The 23650-nt window shown below is 40.7% G+C and overlaps 1 protein-coding gene across 1 annotated transcript in view; it reads right to left on the bottom strand.

The window, feature by feature from the left end:
* The window catches only part of LOC132232635 (phospholipid-transporting ATPase ABCA3-like), a 323040-nt gene that overhangs the window by 268272 nt on the left and 31118 nt on the right, over positions 1–23650 (bottom strand). The window contains exons 4-6 of the mRNA XM_059692030.1: positions 18509–18650; positions 2704–2963; positions 473–589 (exon numbers count right to left, since the gene is read on the bottom strand). Of these exons, the coding sequence (XP_059548013.1) occupies positions 473–589; positions 2704–2963; positions 18509–18650 (519 nt within the window). The remainder of the gene's footprint in view (positions 1–472; positions 590–2703; positions 2964–18508; positions 18651–23650) is intronic.

The raw sequence follows: 23650 nt of genomic DNA, 5'->3' as shown, positions 1-23650 counted from the left end.
TTGAGAGGAATGACTTTATCCCTCTCAGAGGACAGCTGCAGCAGGCTACCATCTTGGAAGAAAATATCCAATATGGCAGACATGAACCACATTAGCTACTGAGCACTCAGAAGGTAGCTTATGTAAATATCATTTAATTTTAATTACTTTAATTTAAATTAAAAAACAAATACAGTGTCAAGTACATATTAGGTACTTCTAATGATGATATTGCATATGAATTGAGATGTGCTTTAAATATAAAACACAGACTGCAGTTTGAAGACAGTACAAAAAGAATGTAAAATAAAATATCTTAATTTTCAAATAGATTGCGTGTTGATATATTTTGTATATATTGAGTTAAATTAAATATATTATTAAAATAATTTCACCTGTTCTTTCTTTCTTTAAAATGTATAGTGGCTACTAAAGATTTAATATTTCATAGTGACTCAAATATCTATTGGATAGCACAAAATTAGACACTTGCCTTGGCAAAGAATAATATACATATCAAAAAGATGATAATGATATAAAAAAAGAAGACTATGAGGAAATAGGAAGCCCAGATCATCCAGTTTCTAAGTCCAATTATGAGTTGGTACTCCTGTAGGAAAGTCAACACAAATCAAATATAACATATAACAGTAATTCATAGTGCTTTCACATACATTTTAAAATTAAATTCCCATAAAATCCTATGTAAATAGGTAGTATCTCTATTTTGTGAATGAGAAGAAGCAATGCTCAAAGTCAAGTATGTTGGTCAAAATTATGGAGTTAATAAGGACAGTATTAGCATTATAGGATATTTCTCCTGATTTCAGACATCTTTTTCAGTACTATACTTAGTATGGGACCAAAATGGAAAGCATTTCAAATTAAACTTTGAAATATTAAGATCTCTTTTATATTATAGTATACTTTCTGGAATATTAGAGAAATTAAATTAAAATATTAGAGAAATGTGTCTATGTTTTTTATTTTAAAAATCCAATTGTAAGTTAGAAGTCAGTTATACTTCTTATGCTTGTTTCTTGTAGACAATGTGGCCTTTTCTCCACCTCTGGCTGCTCTCAATATATTCTCTTTGTCTTTGGTTTTCAGAAGTTTAAATATAATTATGTCTAGGTGTATGTGTGTGCGCGTGTGTGCATGCATGTGTGTGCGCGCGCGTGTGTGTGTGTGTGTGTAGTGTTGTATTTATCCTGGTTTGTGTTCTCTGAGCTTCTTCAATTTGTGGTTTGATACGTACCACTGATTTTGGAAAAAACTCTCTGCCATTACTTCTTTTTAAAATTTATCTTTATTGTTGAAAGTATTACAGATGTTCCCTTTTCCTCCCCATTGATACCCTCCTCCCCACTTCCAACCTCCCTCCAGGCCATTACCTCACTATTGCCTGTGTCCAAGGGATATGCACATATGCATATAAATTCTTTGGTTAATTTCTTTCCACTCCCCACCTCCACTCTGAGAATCATCTGTTCCATGCTTCCATGTCTCTGTATCTATTTTGTTTGTCAGTTTATTTTGTTCATTAGATTCCACATATAAGAAAGATCATGTGATATTTGTCTTTTCTCACTAGCTTACTGGTATTTCACTTAGCATAATACTCTGCACATTAGCTCTATTCTCTCATATCTTCTTAGAGGGATTCCAATTATGTACATGTTATACCATTTAATATTGTCCTACGCTTTTTGTATGCTTTTTTCTGAATTTTTAAATTTTGTTTTCTCTTTAATTAAAGTTTGTATAATTTCAACTGTTTTATTCAATTCTCTGATTCTTTCCTCATCAAGGTCAAATGTACTGATGAGCCTGTCAAAAGCATTCTTCATTTCTGCTAGCATAATTTTACTTCTATCATGTTCCTTTAACTCCTTATAGTTTTTCTCTCTCTAACAGCATTAACTGTCTGATCTTGCATGTTTTCTACTGTGCAGAAAAGAGCTAACAAAGAGGCTTGAGACAATTAGGAAGTCGTGTTTGCAAGGTCAATTTTTCTAGGCTTTTCCTGTGTCATTTCCTCTTACGATCTAGCTATGGGTATTTACTACACCACTCTAAGAAATTCCAGATGTGAGTATAACTATATGCTGAGTCCCACTGCATTTCAGAAAATGGGGATGGTCTTGATGCTGGACACATATACCTTTTCCTTAAGAGCCTTTAAGTTACTAACCATAATAATTTTAAATTCCTTGTCTGATATTTCCAACATCTCTGTCTTATCTGAGTCTCGTTCTGATAACTAATTTGACTCTTTGGATTGTCACTTCTTAATTTTTGATGTGCTTTGTAATTTTTTTTTGTTGAAACCCAGACATGTTATCTAGGGCTGTAGCTATCAAGGTAAATAGACTGAAAGAGTGGGAATTTAAGTTAATTTAGGTAGGTGGTGAACTGTGTTTGGGGTTCCTAGGTACTACAGACTACAAATTCCCCCAGTGACCTCCGTGCCTTCAGGATTTTCCTTTTTGTGGCTTCCCAGAGATGGTTTGCCTCTGCAATTCTGCCAGCTTGAAAAATTAGAAAGTTGCATCACTTTCTGTTCTACATTTGCTGTTACTGAGATGTAATTTGCTGCCACGAGGCGTAACATCTACCTACCAATGCTGAATATGCAGAAATAGTCTAAGTCTCCATTTAGAAGAGCTCCATAGGCATAAAAATATAATTACAGAAACTTTATCAGATAATAATTGGGATTACCTTCAATCTTTTTTCTTTTTCCGACACAAGGGTTCGCATGGTGGAAAGTACAGTTGGAGAGAACATGAGTATGAACATCAAAGGGAAGAAGCCACTAAGGATCCTAATTAACCTGTCTTCAGCATAAGCTGGATGTGGAAATCTCTGTATAAGAACACTGATGCCATCAAACAGCTTCTGGGCAGCACGGCCCCCATGGTACAGCATGATGGCCTTATCTAAGGCATGCTGCACAGCCACGAACCCTTCTCTGATGTACCCTGCATGACAAAGCAGTGTCAAATAAAACAGACTGAGGGACAGCTCCGACGAACAAGGCAATTCAAGTAAGTCATAGCTTGTCATCTACAGAACATAAATTTAATTTTGTACCAAGGCCAACTGAACATAATTACTCTGAGAACATATCACAGTTTTGGCACTAAAGGGATACTTCTTTTTGTGTGTTTTTTTAAAAAAGATCTTACTGTTGAAAGTATTACATATGTCCCCTTTATTCCCCACTGTCCTCTCCCAGCCCAGGCCCCCACAACCCTACTGTCTGTCTATTCGTTATGCTTATATGCATACAAAGTATTTTGTTGTTCTCTTTTCACCCTCCCCCCATCCCATCTCCCCTTGCCTTCCCTCTAGGTTTGACTTTTTCAGCTGAATCTGATTTATATCTTCTGAAAACTAAGTATCTTAAAGGAAAGCAGTAGATTTGCTGAATGCAATTTAGTTTTACTAAAAATGCAGCTTTAGCTGTAACCAGTTTGGCTCAGTGGATAGAGCGTTGGCCTGCGGGCTGAAGGGTCCCAGGATCGATTCCGGTCAAGGGCATGTACTTTGGTTACGGGCACATCCCTGGGGGGAGGTGTGCAGGAGGCAGCTGATCGATGTTTCTCTCTCATCGATGTTTCTAACTCTCTATCTTCCTTCCTCTCTGTAAAATGCAGCTTTAATAAAACATTGGTGAATGAAGACTTGGAAATGTAATAAAAGAACTAAAACTCAGAATGACAGCTATATTCTAGTGCAGTGGTTCTCAACCTTCCTAATGCCGCGACCCTTTAATACAGTTCCTCATGTTGTGGTGACCCTCAATTTCATTGTTATAAATTGAACATAATTAAAGCATAGTGATTAATCACAAAAACAATATGTAATTATATATGTGTTTTCCAATGGTCTTAGGCGACCCCTGTGAAAGGGTTGTTTGACCCCCAAAGGAGTTGTGACCCACAGGTTGAGAACCACTGTTCTAGTAATGCAAGATGGCCCCAAGGAACATGGTCTCACTGAAATCAAGTCAGCCAAACAACTAAAAGGTAGCTAAAGCTTTAATTTTATTTTCTTCTACTAATTTTTAAGTTTGGAATTCAGGTAACTAATTTTAGACTTTTCTGTGTTTATAATATGAACTAGAGGCACAATGTACAAAATTTGTGCACTCGGGGGGGGGGGGGTCCCTCAGCCTGGCCTGTTCCCTCTCGCAGTCTGGGACCCCTCGGGGGATGTCCACCTGCTGGCTTAAGCCTGCTCCCCGGGGGATTGAGCCTAAGCTGGCAGTCAGACATCCTTCTGGCAGCCCGGGAGCCCTCAGGAGATGTCCACTTGCCATCAGGGAGCAGGCCTTAGCTTCAGTCGGACATCCTTATCGCTGCTGAGGAAGGAGAGGCTCCTGCCACCACTGCTGTACTGGCAGCCGTCAGCCTGGCTTGTGGCTGAGCAGAGCTCCCCCTGTGGGAGCCACTGCCCACCAGGGGGCAGCTCCTGCATTGAGCGTCTGCCCCTGGTGGTCAGTGTGTGTCATAGTGACTAGTCATTCCCAGTCGTTCTGCTATTAGGGCCAATTTGCATATTACCCTTTTATTATATAGAAGGATAGAGGCCTGGTGCATGGGTGGGGGCCGGCTGGTTTGCCTTGAAGAGTGTCCTGGATCAGGGAGGGGGTCCCGCTGGGGTGCCTGACCAGCCGGGGTGAGGGACTGATGGCTGTTTGCAGGCTGGTCAAGCCCCCCGCAGTGGGGACCTTCACCCCATGGGGGTGTGGCCAGCCTGGGTGGGGGGCTGAGGGCTATTTTCAGACTGGCCAGTACTATACTTATTGGTGGGGGTCCCTACTAGGGTGCCTGGTCAGCCTAGGTGAGGGGCTGAGGACCGTTTTCAGGCTGCCCACAGCCCCTTCAGGGTGGGGGGGCTCCCGCTGGGGTGCCTGGCCAGCCTGGGTGAGGGGCTGATGGCCGTTTTCAAGCTGGCCATGCCCCCCAGCGACCCAAGCTCGCAGCCACTCCTTTTTGTCTTTTTTTTTTTTCAGCGCCTCTTTGAGCAGAGACCACGGTGGACTGGAAGCAGGTATCTGGGATTTATTTACCTTTTATAATTGAAACTTTGTATCCTTGAGTGGAGCTGTGGGTCGGCCAGGGCAGGCAGGAAGCTTGGCTTCCTCCATCGCCAGGGGCAACCCAAGCGTCCTTCTCACTCCAGCTCCATGGCAGCCGCCATCTTAGTTGGGTTAATTTGCATACTCACTCCTGATTGGCTGGTGGGCGTGGCTTGTGGGTGTAGCAGAGTGGCAGAGTGACAGATAATGGTTAATTTGCATCTTTCTCTTTTATTAGTGTAGACCAGCAGTTCTCAACATGTGGGTCGCGACCCCTTTGGTGGTCCAACGACCCTTTCACAGGGGTTGCCTAAGACCATCCTGCATATCAAATATTTACATTATGATTCATAATAGTAGCAACATTACAGTTATGAAATAGCAATGAAAATAATTTTATGGTTGGGTCACAACATGAGGAACTGTATTTAAAGGGCCAGAAGGTTGAGAACCAATGGTGTAGACACTTAAAGTGGTAAAGTTCAAAGCATTGTGTCCCCCAAATTTTACTTCTAAATCTGAACATGTCATATTTTGTTCATTATTCAATTTAAAATATCTTCCAATGTCTTTGTAACTTCTTCTTTGACTCATGAATTACTTATAAAGGCCCAAAGCACAAAATTCATGCAAAAGTAGGTCTTCCTGCCGGCACTGGCTTCCCTCTGGCACCTGGGACCCGGGCTTGCCTTGCAGCCCCGGCTTTGTCCAGAAGGTCATCCAGAAGGTTGTTTGGCTATCTGGTCTAATTAGCATATTACGCTTTTATTATTATAGATAGGTTGATTATTATTATAGATATGCTGTTGGCTGTCTGGTCAATTAGCATATTATACTTTTATTATTATAGATATGTTATTATTATAGATATGTTATAGATATGTCCTCATATTTGAAATTTTTCTGATTACAGTTAAACCTTGAACAACACGATTTGAAATGCTTAGGTCTACTTACAGTATATTTGTTTTCCACAAAATAACTATGCTGTTTTCAATCCACAAAAGGAGAGGGCCAACTGTGTGCACTGATCTATGACTTTTTTTAATAGTATCTTTGGATTTTGGTATACACAGGAAGTCCTGTAACCAATTGCCAGTAGATACCAAGAGAAAACTAAATTTGAGGGGAATCATTTTACACACAGATTTTTTTAAAGGGAGCGCACCCTTGTGTAGGTGTTGCAGCTGAGAAGCCAGAGGGATATTGTGGCTGCAGAATTCCCTCCTCTTAGGGGGGCCCTCGATTCTCTGGAAAGGCTTTGGGCAGAGAGTCGGTCAGTGACTAAACTGTGTGACTTGGGAAAGAAAATCAGACTCACCCACCTCAAGTGCATGGTCCACACTCCTCTCCCCTCTGCTAAACTACTTGGTCTGCCCCATCCTTCTGGGCTCAGTGGCACAGAGGAAGAACACAGGGCTGGGATTCTTGGCTTGTCCTGCTGGGTTTGATGGCATGGGGGTGCCAGAGATCCACACAGAGCTGGGTTTTTCGGAATGTATCTCCCAGGGAGGCTTCTGTCTGGGAATCAGAGGGGTGAGTGGAAAGTTCTGCAGCTACATTGTGGGGAGGCATATCAAAGCTCCCCTGTGAGTTTAGACCAGACGTGGGCAAACTACAGCTCACGGGCCAGGTCCAGCCCATTTGAAATGAATAAAACTATTGAAAAAAAAAGACCGTACCCTTTTATGTAATGATGTTTACTTTGAATTTATATTAGTTCACACAAACACTCCATCCATGCTTTTGTTCCGGCCCTCCGGTCCAGTTTAAGAACACATTGTGGCCCTCGAGTCAAAAAGTTTGCCCACCCCTGGTTTAGACCCTGCTACACTTGGCACAGTTCTGTGGGGGAAGAGAGAGAGAGAGGCTCAAGTGGGGACAATCAAAGTATGAGACCCTCAGAGACTATTATCTAGGACTGGGTGAAGGTAATTAGTCCCCTCCTGTGAGCTGGGCTGGTATCATCCTAATGGGAGGCTTTTTGATTTGTCCTCCTGAGCCCAGGGGGGCTGACCTCACTCCCACAGAGATTGTGGGGAAGCACGGGACTTGGTTGGAAAGTCTGTAAGGAGGATTTCCCAAAAGGTTGGGGGCCACTAGGGGAACCTTGCTGTAGGTGGCAGACCCTGCCTTGACTTTTCCAAACAAGTCTGAGCCCCCAGGTGTTTTACTGGAATATTTATGTTTAGACTTCAAAACTTCCTTGCTTAAAGGACACTTCAGATGCATGTGCCTTCTCAAGGATGCTTACCCTGCTCATAGTATCTAATAGTTAATTTTAATTCAAGCTGTTGCTACAATAAGTCTAAGGAGGCAGGCGAATGAGGCTGCTTGGTTGCTATAACCAAGCAGTCCCTTAGCCTTCTCTTTCAAAGGAATGTGTTTTCAGAGTAATCCATTCATCTGTCACTCAGGATCTGGTGGTCAGTCCTGGCAAGTGGTTCCCCATGTGAGGACCCAGGTATGCAATGAAATGTGACGAAGTCCTTGAAAATGAAGAGTAAGAAAATAAAAGTAACTGTGCAGTAAGTCATCAGAACCCGCTTGGGATTTCCAAGTTGGAGGGAATTCTCAGCTAAGGAATTCACTATCTCTGTTATGCTTCTTAAGAATGTGAATATATTTTCCATTGGAAAAAATAAGCTTATTCCTGAAAGTAAGGAAAAAAAGTTTTTCCTGTATTTGCCTAGGAAGCAAAGGTTTTATATATATTATTAAAATGATTATGTTATGTTAATCAGGAAGTTATTACTTTACATGAATAGATTACTTAATAGTGTAATAATAATAATATATAATCTTTTAGTTTAATGTATTTGACTACCTTCCCAGGGTTTGAATTTTAAGAAACTTTTCCTTAACCTAGAATTGGCTTTAGGTCATTCCAATGGGCCCTGGAATGCTTCAAGGATTTGCTTTCTCTCCTTATGAGGAAAATTTTATACTTGAGGTATATAAGAAGCTCTGTGAAATAAGTAAATAATAATTATATTATATTTACATATGCATATTACATATATTATATTATAATTATTTATAAGTAATAGTTACAAGTTATAATATTGTGGAATATTGTGTTTTACAGAAAGGATAAGATTCCATGTCATTTGCATTATAGTCAAATCAATAAGCATGTCATTTTAAATTTCTTGTCATTTGAAGACAGTCACTGTTTAATTGTAATGCATTAACAAAATTACATCTTTAGAGGAATCCATAGAAAGGACTCCAATTTATTTTACATATCTCTGAGAATAAACTTTCATATCATCCCCTCAAATTGGATAAAAATTTATTAGAACACTATAGGGTATCTGGTTTATAGAAATACTGACAAGAAAAATCAGGAGAAAAAGAATTTTACTATAGGACTAAATGAACTAAAATTAATTATAGTTTTAGCAATTATTGTTCTCATGGTAATGTGTTTGTTTGCATGAATCCAGTAAGAATCTGATTTCTTCATAACAGGACATAAGTCAGTTTCCAATTATAGTTTTATTAACCAAAACTTTGCTGGAATGTCATGTCTGAATGAGACATGCCAGGACTCTGGATGTCACCAGAAAGCTCCCAGGAATGAAGACTGATCTTGAAGCCGATAAGCCCCTTGGATAAATAGCCTGGTCCCTTGCTTGGTTACGTAGTTCATGGCAGTCTTTCCAGGTAAGGAATGAAGGTGGCTTTCCTGAGAAATGGCATGAAAGAAACCTCAAGACACCTGTAGGGACCTCAACTTGAGGAGTGCACCCCAATTCTGTAGGTATTACAGGCGAAGTCTGATGGCAACTGTGTGGCTTGGTTTCTATGCCCTGGGAATAAACTTTCTCATGCAATTCCAGCAAAGCATTTTTTTAATAGCCTATGTAATCATGCAAACAACCAGGCCAAATTATAACTAGACTTAATACAGAAAGTAAATTAGTCTTTAATAAAAATAAGGGTGATTTGAGAGGAGAAACCAAGATGGCGGCATAGGTAAACACCGGAAATTGCTGCCTCGCTCAACCACTTCAAAAATACAACTAGAAGACAAAATGGACATCATCCAGAACCAGAGGAAGGCTGGTTGAGTGGAAGTTCTACAACTAGAAGGAAAGAGAAAAGCACACTGAGACTCAGAGGATGTGCGGAAGTAAAGTGCAGAGGTACGGAGGCACACGCCAAAAGGGCTGGCAGCTGAGGACGCGGCGCATATGGAAAGGGCTGGAAACTGAGGACACGGTTGTCTTTTTCAATCGGGAGGGAGTCTCAAGCTCCCAACTGTTCTGAAGTCCAGTTCCGGGTGAGTCTCTGGGCACCCAGACTCATACGGGGAGAGGCTGGACTGTCTGGCATCGGGCAGAACTCGAGGGCAGCTTTCTCTCAGAGGTGATTGCTATGATTACCAGGACACTCAGACAAGGGGCCTCTTAGGGTAAGACTGGGGAGCAGCCATAGCTGCTTGCTCTGCCCTGTTGATCCCCTGAGACCCCGCCCCACCCAAGCTGTGGGCAGAGGCTTTTGCATATGAAAGGCCTGGCCATTTGAAACCTGAAAATTACCTACCAAACTGCAGCTGAATCAGAGAGACCCAGAACTTCCAAAAGAAGGTCCAAGGCCCCACAGCAGCTTGCCTTGCTTCACAGCTCGGCCTCATCTGGGCACCTCCAAAAAAAGAAGAGGAATCTCTCCATAGCTCCTGCAAGATAGCCTCAGGCAGAGCCTAGATTAGCACCTCCTTAGAGATCCAAGAGCCAGTGTACCCAGTGGTCAGAGTGGGACCATCCAGGTTACAACTCCACAGATCCATAAGGGACACACTCAGGGGCAGACTCAGTGAGCACCAAAGCCCCACTGAAGCAAGTCTTGCCCCAGAAGGGTGTCTCAACCTCAGAAGTTCTCCCACTGCAGACACGGCTGATTCTCACAGCCAATTGACGTGGACGTCAATTCCTCCCAGTGATACCTACAACAATCAAGGCTTAACTACAACAAGACTGTGCACAAAGCCCACAAAGGGGTGCACCAAGAGTGTCCACCTAAGGTAATTGGGGTGGCTGAGCCACTGGGCCTTATAGGACACCTAACACAGAAAGCCACTCTATCAACACAGGGAAGCATAAAAAATGCGGAGACAAAGAAACAAGTCACAAATGACAGAAATGGAGGAAAGCAAACTACTGGATATAGAGTTCAAAAGCACACTTTTAAGGTTTTTCAAGAATTTTCTGGAAACCACCGATAAGTTTAGTGAGACCCTCAAGACATCTAGTGAGACTGCCGAAAAATTTAGTGAGACCCTCAAGAAATCTAGTGAGACCCTCGAGGTTATGAAAAAGGACCAACCAGAAATTAAGCATACACTGACTGAAATAAAGGATATTATGCAGAGTTCCAACAGCAGACCAGAGGAGCGCAAGAATCAAGTCAAAGATTTGAAATACGAAAAAGCAAAAATCACCCAACTGGAAAAGCAATAGAAAAAAGAATCCAAAAATATGACAATAGTGTAAGGAGCCTCTGGGACAACTTCAAGCATACGAACATCCGAATTATGGGGGTTCTAGAAGAAGAGAGAGCAAGATATTGAAAACCTATTTGAAGAAAAATGACAGAAAACTTCCCCTACCTGGTGAAAGAAATAGACTTACAAGTCCAGGAAGCGCAGAGAACCCCAAACAAAAGGAATCCAAAGAGGACCACACCAAGACACATCATAATTAAAATGCCAAGAGCAAAAGACAGAGAGAGAATCTTAAAAGCAGGAAGAGAAAAACAGTCAGTTACCTACAAGGGAGTACCCATACGACTGTCAGCTGATTTCTCAACAGAAACTATGCAGGCCAGAAGAGAGTGGCAAGAAATATTCAAAGTGATGAATACCAAGAACCTTCAACCAAGATTACTTTATCCAGCAAAGCTATCATTCAGAATTGAAGGTCAGATAAAGAGCTTCACTGATAAGGAAAAGCTAAAGGAGTTCATCACCACCAAACCAGTATTATATGAAATGCTGAAAGGTATCTTTTAAGAAGAGGAAGAAGAAGAAAAAGGTAAAGATACAAATTATGAACAACAAATATGCATCTATCGACAAGTGAATCTAAGAATCAAGTGAATAAATAATCTGATGAACAGAATGAACTGGTGATTATAATAGAATCAGGGACATAGAAAGGGAATGAACTGACTATTCTTGGGGGGGAAAGGGGTGTGGGAGATGGGGGAAGAGACTGGACAAAAATCGTGCATCTATGGATGAGGACAGTGGGTGGGGAGTGAGGGTGGAGGGTGGGGTGGGAACTGGAAGGAGGGGAGTTATGGGGGGAAAAAAGAGGAACAAATGTAATAATCTGAACAATAAAGATTTAATAATAAAAAAAGAGAAATTGAAAGAGTAATAAAAAAAACTCCCAGGAAACAAAAATCCTGATTCAGATGGATTCACAGGTAAATTTTACTACACATTCAAATAGTTAACACCTATTCTCTTCAAACTATTCCAAAAAATTTAAGATAAAGGATGATTTCCAAGCTTTCTTTAATGAGGTCAGCATTATCCTTAATTGAAAAACTAGACAAGGAGTCAATACAAAAAGAAAATTATAGGTCATTATCTCTGAAAAAAAAGATGCTAAAATCCTCAACAAAATCTTAACAAATTGGAACCAGCAATACATTACAAAAATCATACACATGACCAAGTAAGACTTATTCCAGGGGTACAGGATGATGCAATATTTGTAAATAAATCGATGTGATACATCACATAAACAAAATAAAGGATAAAAACCTCATGATCATATCAATAGATGCAGTAACGGAATTCAACAAAATCCAGCACCCATTTTTGATAAAAACTCTCAGCAAAGTGAGAATAGAGGAATCATACCACAACATATTTGACAAACTTACAGCCACCCTCATACTCACTGGGCAAAAACTAAAAGTATTTCCTTTGTCAGAAACAGGACAGGAATGTCTTCTTTCACCACTCTTATTCAACACTAGAGGCCCAGTGCACAAAAATTCATGCACTCGGTGCAGGGGTGGTGTCCCTCAGCCCAGCCTGTGCCTTCTAGCAGTCTGGGATCCTTCTGGCAGCCCAGGAGCCCTCAGGTGAATATCCATTTAGGCCCGTTGGCAGTCAGACATCCCTCTAGCAGCCTGGGAGCTCTCGGGGGATGTCCGACTAATGGCTTAGGCCCGCTCCCCCGCGGGGAATCGGGCCCAAGCCATTAGTCAGACATCCTTAGCACTGCCACGGAGGTAGGAGAGGCTCCGCTACTACCACTGCGCTGGCCAGCTATGAGCTGGCTTCTGGCTGAGCAGCACTCTCCCTGTGGAAGTGCACTGACCACCAGAGGGCAGCTCCTGCATTAAGCATATGCCCCCTGGTGGTCAGTGCATGTCATAGCGTTCCTGGTCGTTCTGCCATTAGGGTCAATTTGCATATTACCCTTTTATTATATAGGATAGTACAGGAAGTCCTAGCCACAGTGATCAGATAAGAAGAAAGTCATCAAAATTGTAAAGGAGGAAATAAAACTGACATTATTTGTAGATGACATGATATCATACATAGTAAACCCTAAAGCAGTGGTTCTCAACCTGTGGGTCGCAACCTCTTTGGCGGTCAAACGACTCACAGGGGTCGCCTAAGACCATCCTGCATATCAGATATTTACATTATGATTCATAACAGTAGCAATATTACAGTTATGAAGTAGCAACAAAAATAATTGTATGGTTGGGTCATAACATGAGGAACTGTATTTAAAGGGCCAGAGGTTGAGAACCACTCCAAAGACTCCACCAACATACTATTAGATTGAATGAATGAATTTGGCAAAGTGGCAAGATACAAAATTAATATCCAGGGGTATTTTAATACATCAATAACAAACTCTCAGAAAGAGAAACCAAGAAAACAATCCCATTTATGACTGCAACAAAATAAATAAGGTAGCTAGTCATAAACTTAACCAACAAACAAGTGTCAATATATACCATGTTCACAGATTAGAAGAATTAACATAATTAAAGCGTTCATCCTACCCAAAGCAATCTAGATTCAATGCAATCCCTATTTAAATATCGGTGGCATACTTCACAAATCCAGAATTTGTATGGAATTGACAAAACCCTGAACAGCCTCAGCAATCTTGAGAAAGAAGAACAAAGTTGGAGGGATCACAGTAGCAGATATCAAACTATACTACAAAACCATCATAATCAAAACAACCTGTTACTGAGATGAGAACAGGCCTATAGATCAATGGAACAGAACAGAGAGCCCAGAAATTAACCCCTATCTTTATGGTCAATTTATATCTGACAAAGGAGGCAAGAACACTCAATGGAGCAAAGACAGTATTTTTTTATTACATATCTCAAAGGGCAAGGGAAACAAAGGAAAAATTAAAAAATTGGACTGTATCAAACTAAAAATTTCTGCACAGCACGAGAAACCACAAACAAAAGACAACCAACAAAATAGGAGAATATATTTACAAACAACAGTTTTGACAAGAGTTTAATATCCAAAATGTATAAAGACCTCATACAACTCAAATAATCCAATTAAAAAATGGGCAGAGAACCTGAACAGACACTTCTCTCAAGGCCACATACAAATGGCCAACAGGTAAAGATGCTCAACTTCAATAGCTATTAGGGAAATGCAAATAAAAACTACAATGAGCCCTAGCTGTTTTGGCTCAGTAGAGAGAACATCACCCTGTGGACTGAAGGGTCCTGGCTTCAATTCTGGTCAAGGGCACCTACCTCAGATACAGGCTCAGTCCCAAGCTGTGCAGGAGGCAACCTATTGATATATGTCTCTCACATCAATGTTTCTCTCGCTCTGTCTCTCCCTCACGCTTCCACTCTCTCTAAATATAAATGGAGAAAATATCCTTGAGTGAGGATTAACAAAAAAATACAATGAGATATTATCTCACACCTTTAGAATGGCTACTATAAACTAGTTGACACAGTGCACAGATTCATGCACACTGAAAGGAAATTAATTAAAAGGTGGCTGGCAGGGCGAGACTGGGAAAGATGGGCCAGACATGCACTGGAGCCAACCTTCTGTGGTCCCTCCCCAGCCAGCTGCAGCTGGGGTGCCATGGCTCGAAAGACGTCTGTGGAGTTAGTGTGGTCCCTCCAGCAGGTAGGGTCTCTTGGCCTGTCCTGCGGGGATTGAGCTGAAACGGGCTCTCCAACATCCCTTAAGGGGTCCCGGAGTGTGAGAGGGCACTCTGCAAAGTTGCAGTCATACAGGGTGTGGAACACAAATGCAAGTGTGCAGTAAACCAGATGCAGGGCCAACAGTGCCCCAGCAACAACATAATTCATAGCCGAAGGTGGAATCGCGTGGCCCCCACAAGAAATTGGGCTCTCTCCTGTCTGGTTTCGGGGTGTGTCATCCGAGAACCGCCGCTGCTAAGTCACTGCAGCTCGGCAGCTTCTGTGTTGGCACCTGCCCCGTGGTGGTCAGTGTGTGTCATAGCGACCAGTCGAATGGTCAGACACTTAGCATATTAGCCTGTTATATAGAGAGACTAGAGGCCCGGTGCATTAAATTCATGTATGGTTAGGCTGCCAGCTGCTGGCCAAGGCCTTCCTTCCCCCGGCTGCTGGCTGCCAACAGGGGCCTTCCTTCATTCCGCACATCCCCCTGGTTGTCAGCACATGTCATAGCGAGTGGTCAAACTCCCAGTCAGTCAAACTCCCGAGGGGATGATTTGCATATTAGCCTTTTATTATATAGGATAAGACAAGTAATCACAAGTATTGGAGAGGATGTGAAAAAAAAGAAACTTGCATTCACTGCTGGTTGGAGTGTAGACTGGTATTCCCACTATAGAAAACAGTAGGATGGTTCCTCAAAAATTAAGAATAGATTTACCATATGACCCAGAAAATTCCCTTTTGGGTAAAATTTGAAAATACAGATTCACAATGATGTGCACCCCTATGTTCATTGTAGTAATGTTCACAGTGGCCAAGACATGGAAACAACTGAACTGTCCTTTGATATATGATTGGATAAAGATATGGTCCATATATATAATGGAATACTACTCAGATATAATAAGAAATGAAATACTACCATTTGTGACAACACAGATGGACTTTGAGAATATCATGCTACGCAAAATAAGTCCATCAGGAAAAGTTAAAAACCATATAATGATTTCACTCATATTTGGGGTATAAAACTAAAAGCAACAAATTAACAAACAACATAGACAGACAACAGTATTGTGGTCACCAGAGATAAGGAGTTTAGGAGATAGTAAAAGTTAAAGGGGCCTAATATATGGTGATGAAAGATTATCTGACGTTAGGTGGTAAACACACCATGTAATAGACAGATCATGCATCACAGAAATGTCACTTGAAACCTATATAATTTTATTAACCAATGTCACCCCAATAAATTTAATAAAAAAGGAAAAAATATCAATAAGGTCTTTTGTGGATTTGAACTAAAATATTAGGCATAGTTTTCCATTTCTCCCTCATTTCATGTAATGTATATCTAAATTTCCTACTTGTTTTCCTTCCAATCCTTCTTAGTCCTTGTACCCTTGTCTCTTGTCATTTCTCCTTAATTTGAATGTTCAGTCTTTCATCCTTCTTTCTCTATATTTAACATTCCCCCAGAAATAGTGTGGCATTAAGGAAACTTAAGGGTATACTGCCTGTTCTCAAGTAATATGCCACCCAAAATTGGTAAGTGATGACAAAATAAAATCCCAATGTTCAAGGAAAAACAAGTCATTCTCTTAAATACTGTAGGGTTTTTTTCCCCTCACTTGAAGACATGCTTTGAGAGAAGAAAGGGGAAGAGACAGAAACATTGATGTGAGAGAGAAACATCAATCAGTTACCTTCCATATGCTCCCCCACTGTTGATCAGATCTGCAACCCAGGTATGAGCCCTGACTGAATCAAACTAGCAATCCTGTGGTGCATGGAACAATGCTCAACCTACTGAGCCACTATGGCCGAGCTAAAATAATTTTATTAATTACACAAATTATTATATAATCTAGAGGCCCAGTGCATAAAATTCGTGCATGGTGGGGCGGGGAGGTGCCTCAGCCCAGCCTGCACCCTCTCCAATCTGGGACCCCTATGGGACTGACTGGTAGTCGGACATCCTTCTCACAATCTGGACTGCTGGCTCCTATCTGCTCGCCTGCCTGCCTGCCTGATTGCCCCTAACCTCTTCTGCCTGCCAGCTGATCTCCCGCTAACTGCTCCCCTGCCGGCCTGATTGACACCTAATTGCTCCCCTGCTGGCCTGATTGCCCCTAACTGCCCTCCCCTGCTGGCCAGATGGCCCCCAACTGCCCTCCCCTGCCGGCCCAATCGCCCACAACTGCCCTCTCCTGCTGCCCATCTTGTGGCAGTCATCTTGTGGCAGCCATCTTGTGATGACATCGCACAAGGATGTCACATGAGGATTGACGCCACCTAGGCTTTTATTATATAGTATTGCAAAACATAAGTCACAATATTCTTTGTTTAGCAAGAGTATAAAACAAAACTTTTGAGTTCAGATACAAACAAAAACTTGGAGAGATGCATCCACTACCACATCATATCATTTCTCCAATTCATGTTAAATATTATTCTGATTCTCTCTCATAACTTCCAGGAGAAATTTCATACTTTTTCACTTTACAAACTAGATCTTTAATGACCTATTTTCCTCCTAGCCTCATCTCTACTAGTCTCCCATGTGCACCCTCCATGCTAGCTATTAAAAAGTAAACAGAAGGTCATGTAGCTCCCTGAATGTGGCCTCCTATCATACATGTGTTCATGAGTTTAATTCCATTGCCTGGAATAACCCCATCCATCTCCATTTAGCTAGTTATGCAGGTACCTCTAGATTTAATTTAAATACTTTTTTCTCAACAGATTATATCATAAAAGAGTATTTTTAATGACTGCCTAACAGGTTCACCTATTCTCTTACTGGTTATGTTGTTTCCAATTTTTGTTGCTAATGCTAGAATGTGCATAGTTTTTCCTTCTATTTAATATTTGCCAAAGATAAAATCTCAAGATATTCAGTAAATGCAAATTCCTCATTAAGGGTTTTTCACATATGATAATATGCCAAGTGAAAAATTTGACTTAAAAATTACCATCCCAATGTAAAAACTTTTAGATCAAATCAATAAAATTATATATAGAAATAAATAGGCAAGCAATGCCAACACATGAAAATATGCGCATTTGAAAAGCATAACACTAAACCACAACTATATAAAGATAGATATATTGCTATAAGAATCAAAAGAGAGCCCTAACCAGTTTGGCTCAGTGGCTAGAGCATCGGCCTGTGGACTGAAGAGTCCCAGGTTCGATTCTAGTCAAGGGCATGTACCTTGGTTGTGGGCACATCCTCAGTAGTGGGTGTGCAGGAGGCAGCTGATCGATGTTTCTCTCTCATCGATGTTTTTAACTCTCTATCCCTCTCCCTTCCTCTCTGTAAAAAAATCAATAAAATATATATATTTTTTTTAAAAAGAATTGAAAGAGAATAAAGCATGATATAGATATATTATATATATTTTTTAAGTTTGTCAAATATATGGGATTGAAAAGTGGTTTTCATAGAATATAAATCTAATTTTTAAAATTACCACAAGAATAAACAAACTTATTATGTACTAGAGGCCCGGTGCATGAAATTCATGCACTTGGGGGATGTCCCTCAGCCCAAATTGAGAGAGGGCACAGGCCAGGCTGAGGGACCCATCTGTGCATGATTGGGGCCGGGGAGGGGTGCAGGAGGTTGGCCAGCTGGGGAGGGGACATGGGAGGGCTCCAGGGCACGTCTGGCCCATCTCACTCAGTCCCAACTGGCAGGACCCCAGCAGCAAGCTAACCTACCAGTCCAGTGATGATGAACCTATGACGCATGTGTCAGAGGTGACATGCAAACTCATTTTTTGGTTGATTTTTCTTTGTTAAATGGCATTTAAATATATAAAATAAATATCAAAAATATAAGTCTTTGTTTTACTATGGTTGCGAATATCAAAAAGTTTCTCTGTGTGACACGGCACCAGCGTTAAGTTAGGGCTTTTCAAAATGCTGACACGCCGAGCTCAAAAGGTTCGCCATCACTGTACCAGTCAGAGCATCTGCCCCCTCGTGGTCAGTGCACATCATAGCAACTGGTCGACCAGTGGACTGTCTGCCCTCTGGTGGTCAGTGCACATCATAGCAAGCAGTTAAGCAGCCTTAGCATATTATTAGCATATTAGGCTTTTATTATATAGGATAGTTGTATATGTATATACACACATAAAACCATATTTATGTGTGTGTGTATATATGTATATGTGTGTGTATGTATATATATGTATATGCTAGTATCAACTGGGATAATAAAATATGTTTGCTTAAATATCTACTCACCAGGACTCCCTCCGTCATGGTCTTTTGGGTTCCTGGGTCCTGAAGAGGGGTAAATAGGAAAGAGTAAGGATGTTTTCCAGCCTGACGGGTTTGGATGTTGGATAGTCCTTTGTATCCTAACAAAACGCAGATGGTATTTTACCTAGAAGTAGCAACAGGAAACAAACTATGCTTAAAACTGAACAAACTGAAAAGCAAATATTAGAAATAAAGGACAGTTAAGAACATAAGGAAAACCATGTGATTTGAAAGAGGAGACTCATCTGATGTCAACATGATACTGAATGCCTGGAAATGGCAGTGACTCCCAACATAATATAGATGCTCCAATCACATCTACATCTGAAGTCCTCTCAATGTGCAGACAGTTCACAAAAGCAAGATATATATGTGGCCCACAAATACATGAAAAGTTTCTCAATGTCACACGTAAAATAAATGCGAATTAAAACCACAGCGATATTTTTCTTATCTATCACGCTGGAAAAATCAAAAAGCTTAACCAAACACTCTGTTAGCAAGATTATAGACAAAAAGGCACTTTAATTCATTGCTTGTAGGATGCAAGATGGCACAACTGTAATGGAGAATCTTGTAATGTTTAACAAAATTACATATGCATTTACTGTTTGATTCAGCAATCTTCCAGGAACAGACTTGAAATATATATCTCCAACAATATGAAGAAAAGGTGTGTACACGTTAGTTGTTAATGTTATCTGTGGTGGAAATATATTGAAATCAATTGCTCATAAATAGGAAACTGCATAAACTATGGTATATGCACATAATAGAGAGCTATGTATCTGTTCAAAGTACAGCAGAAAATAGAAAGGGTAGGAAAATTCTAAGGTATCAGGTAGCAACAGCAGCAAGCAGCCACCAGCCCTAGGACTAAGGGAACAAGAGCAAGAGTTTATAATTACTAAAAATTATAAACTTAGAGGAGAGGTCCTGTGGGGCTGAACACCAAACTTCTGAGGAGAATGCACGAGTCAGCTGGTGCTGTCCCAGAGTGTGAGAGAAGGGCCCTCTGGGACTGGACCTAGATTTCTGAGGAGGAGCTCCAGCCACCTGGAGCTGGTCACCTTTGAGAGGGTGTGATGAGGCTGATTTTGAAAACTGTTGGACAATCTGCAAACTGTATTTGGCTGCTGCTATAGGAAGAAAGTGCTACTGCCAAAAAAGAAGTGTTGCTGGGATGTCACTCATAGGAACTACAAGCAGACAGAAAGCCAACAGGAAAGATCAAATTTCTTCCCCAAGTCCTGTGCTTTAACAGTAGAATCTTATATAGAGCTGGCTGAAAAAACAAAAGTGTAGCTACAGCATTAAAGAGCAGAGTAAAAGAATGGATTTATGGCTCAAAAAGAGACTGACAAGTATACATTAAAAAAATGAGGTATACATGTGTAATTTATCCTACATAACATATTAATTTAAATGTATATATCTCCATACATTCATATATAATACCTATGTAATTTATATATATCAATACATCTAATCTTTGGATGCACTGCCAAAGAAGTTGGAAATATAAGTACACTTCCACCAAAATACTTCAGCATTTACTAGAATTCAATACTTGTTTATAGTTCTTATTTGAGGTAAAATTAGATACAATAAAATGGACAAATTTTAACTGTATATCTGCTTAACTGTACATACATTTCAGCAAATACAGTTTTCATAATCCAAACCACATACAAGATAAACAAGAGCCTCAACACCAGAAAGTTCTCTCATGCTCCTTTCCAGTCGATCCTGATCACACTCCCTCAGAGATACATTTTTTTTTCTGATTTCACCATAGGTGCTGGGAGCCGGTCCATCCTTGCTGTTTCAAGGGACCTGGCATATGTGGCATACGGTTCTTAATATGTTTGCTCACCTTCTTGGCGCTGTGTTTTAACCAAAGTCACCTCTCCGAGAAAGGTTGAATCCCCAGGTAGGGATTTTCCCCTGAAGTTAGGGAGGGAATAAAACCCCTCAACTAAGTGCCAGGCGGGTAATTAATCCCTTTAACTACGAACAATCATGCTTAAACTACATAATCTTTTCTCCCTGGAATGGAGATAAGAAACGCCCTAACCTTTGTAATAGAGATTGATGGGATTGAGTCAACTGGTATAAATACAGATGTAACAAGACAGAAAGAGACAGAACTCAGAACTTCAGACAGAATTCAGAAGACAGAACCTACGCGGGACCTGGAGATGGAGGAGCTTCACTGGAGAGAACATGGCAAGGGATCCTGGACTGAACCTGACTACAGAAATTGGCAAGAGAACTGACTAGAACCTGGTGACTGAACCTGACTGGAGTACCTGGACAGAACCTGGCTGGAGAGCCTGGAAGGAGCCTGGCTGGAGAGCCTAGCGAGGGAACATGGCTACAGAACCTCGCTGGAGATCCGAAGCAGAACCTCTCTGGAGATCGAGACCAGAACTTGGCTGGAGATCCTGGCTAGGCTGCTGATCAACTGAACGCTATCTCCGTGCCCTTCCTTCTTCGCCGACTCCGTCCACACCTTTGGGGACCCCTGGACCCGCTGGGGCTGGACCCCGGCACATAGGGTAATATTGCCTGTAATATAATTTCATATAAATAAAACCCACAAGATTATACTCTTTTCCATAAGGCTTCTTTTATCAGAAAGAATAAGATTCATTAATGTAACTGCTTTTTTCAGTAGTTAATTCATTTTTGTCACTGAGCAATATTTCACAGTGTAAATATAACAGAGGTCATTAATTTTCTGGTTGAAAATTACCTGACTGTTCCCAATAATCATTCGGCTAATATGGATAATGCTGTTATGAACATTCTTACACATCTCTTTTGTGAAAATATGTTTTCCTTCTTTAGGGTAATTCATAGGAGTGCAACTGATGACTCATATAGAATAGATGTGTGTTTAGACTTATTTGAGCAAACAAATGGCAGACATATTTCTAACCTGATCATACCATTTTATAGTCTCACCAACAGTGGCTTCACATCCTTAACAGTATCGTCAGACTAATTTTTGCCTTCCTGGTGGAGGGTAGAGGTGTCTCATATGGCTTAAATTTGTGTTTTCCTGATGTATAATGGCATTGCATACTTTTCATGTCTTTATTAGTCATTCGTATATCTGCTTTGATAAACTATTTGAATATTTTGTTTATCTTTGAAACTGGGCTGCCTGTCTCTTTATTATTGAGTTGTAGGACTTTTAAAAATATCTTGGGAGAACCAAGATGGCGATACTTGCTGCCTCCCACAACCACATCAAAATTACAACTAAAATACAGAACCAGCATCAGTCAGAATCACCTGAAATCTGGCTGAATGGAAGTTTTACAAATAGAGAAGCAAAAAAGAAAGAACATTGAGGCTGGTAGGAGGGGCAGAGGCGCAGAAGGAGCTGGTCCAACACCCACCTGCGTCGTGTTTTTAATCAGGAGGGATATCTTCACTGCGGAGGCCACCTATGAGAAGCAGGCGGTTCCAGCCCCACACCAGACCCCCACTCCAAGGTGACAGAGATGGGAAGAGAAGTCCCTGTAACTTCAGGCTTTAAAAACCAGCGGGGATTGTGGCGAGTAACACTGAGGCTGCTGGAAACTCAGCAGTGCCTCTTAAAGGGCCAGCACATGGTCTTAGTCCAGTGATGGTGAACCTATGACACGCATGTCAGAGGTGACACATGAACTCATTTTGGATGACACGCATTGACAGAGACAAAAATTTGCATAATTCAAATATCTGTCTCTAGCAATGGCCAGAGTTGGGCATCACTCACATTACTCATGATCAATAATGCAATTCTAAAACCGGATGTAAACATGTACATCGGTGTTGTATAGCAAAGATACATGTGGGATTCCTGAAATTGTTTATGGAAGCTATTAGACATCCACTTGTACCTTTTCGAATGACAAAATGCCCAATTCTGGAAACGGCCTCCTTATTGTCAACATGTGCCTCGGGTAAGCTTCCGGTGTGTTCGGGTGCACTCGGCAAACAGATGCACTTGATCGCCATGTTCGTTAGGAGACAGGAGTGGGAGGGTTAGAAGAACAAGATATACAGTGCAAGAGGGCTCGACGAGACATTCTGTGTGTCGGATAATTGATTACAGCACCATATATTAGTTGGTTATACATACTATCTTTGAATTGTTTTGCACCAGGAGTCAGTGCAACAACACTGCAAAAAGTTAATAGGTAAGAAACCTATCAACCTTTTATAAAAGACGCTGTGATTTATATTTATTTATTTCTGCAGCCTTGTGATGGAGAAACAAAAAAATATTTTAAAAAAGCAAGATTGAATGATAAAGGAAGTGGAAGCAGCAGTAGCCGACCCTTTCAAGATATAGGGACCGAGATGTACAGGATTGTCGACAGAAACAACAGATCATTGTGCATACTGTGTAATGAAACGGTAGTATGCAGAACGTGGAATGTAAATAGACATTTTGAAACTAATCATTGTCAGCTCTTGAAAAAAAGTATTGATGAAAGGAAGGAATACATTTCTAGGCAGCTACACCTCTATAAAAGTCAATCAAATTCCATCATTAAATTTGTAAGATGCTCTACAAATTTAACATCAGCAAGTTACTGTATTGCTCACTCCATAGCTCAGCATGGAAAAGCCCTCAGTGAGAGAGAATTTATTAAGGAAACATTTCTAAGATGTGCACCAGCTCTATTTCACAATATGAAAAATAAAGATGATATTATTAAAAGAATTTCTGAGTTACCACTCAGTAGAAATACTATCAAAGACAGAATAATAGATCTTAACAAAAATGTCCAACATCAATTAAAAAAAGACTTAAATAGTTGTAAATATTTTTCGATTTCTCTTGATGAAACTACTGATGTCACATCAAATGCTCGGTTGGCCATTATTGCTAGATATTCTGATGGTCTCACAAGGAGAGAAGAGTTGATAAAGTTAGAATCAGTACCAATAAGTACATCATGAAACGAAATATGTAAGGTTGTTATAAAAACATTCAGTGACCTAAACATTGATATCTCTAAAATTGTGTCAGTCACGACAGATGGGGCACCAAATATGGTGGGAAAAAATGTGGGATTCCTGAAATTGTTTATGGAAGCTATTAGACATCCACTTGTACCT

This window comes from Myotis daubentonii, chromosome 4 (assembly GCF_963259705.1).
Source record: "Myotis daubentonii chromosome 4, mMyoDau2.1, whole genome shotgun sequence".
NCBI lineage: Eukaryota > Metazoa > Chordata > Mammalia > Chiroptera > Vespertilionidae > Myotis > Myotis daubentonii.
The sequence above is the reverse complement of the archived record's forward strand: the minus strand, read 5'-3'. Positions and strand labels throughout refer to the sequence as shown.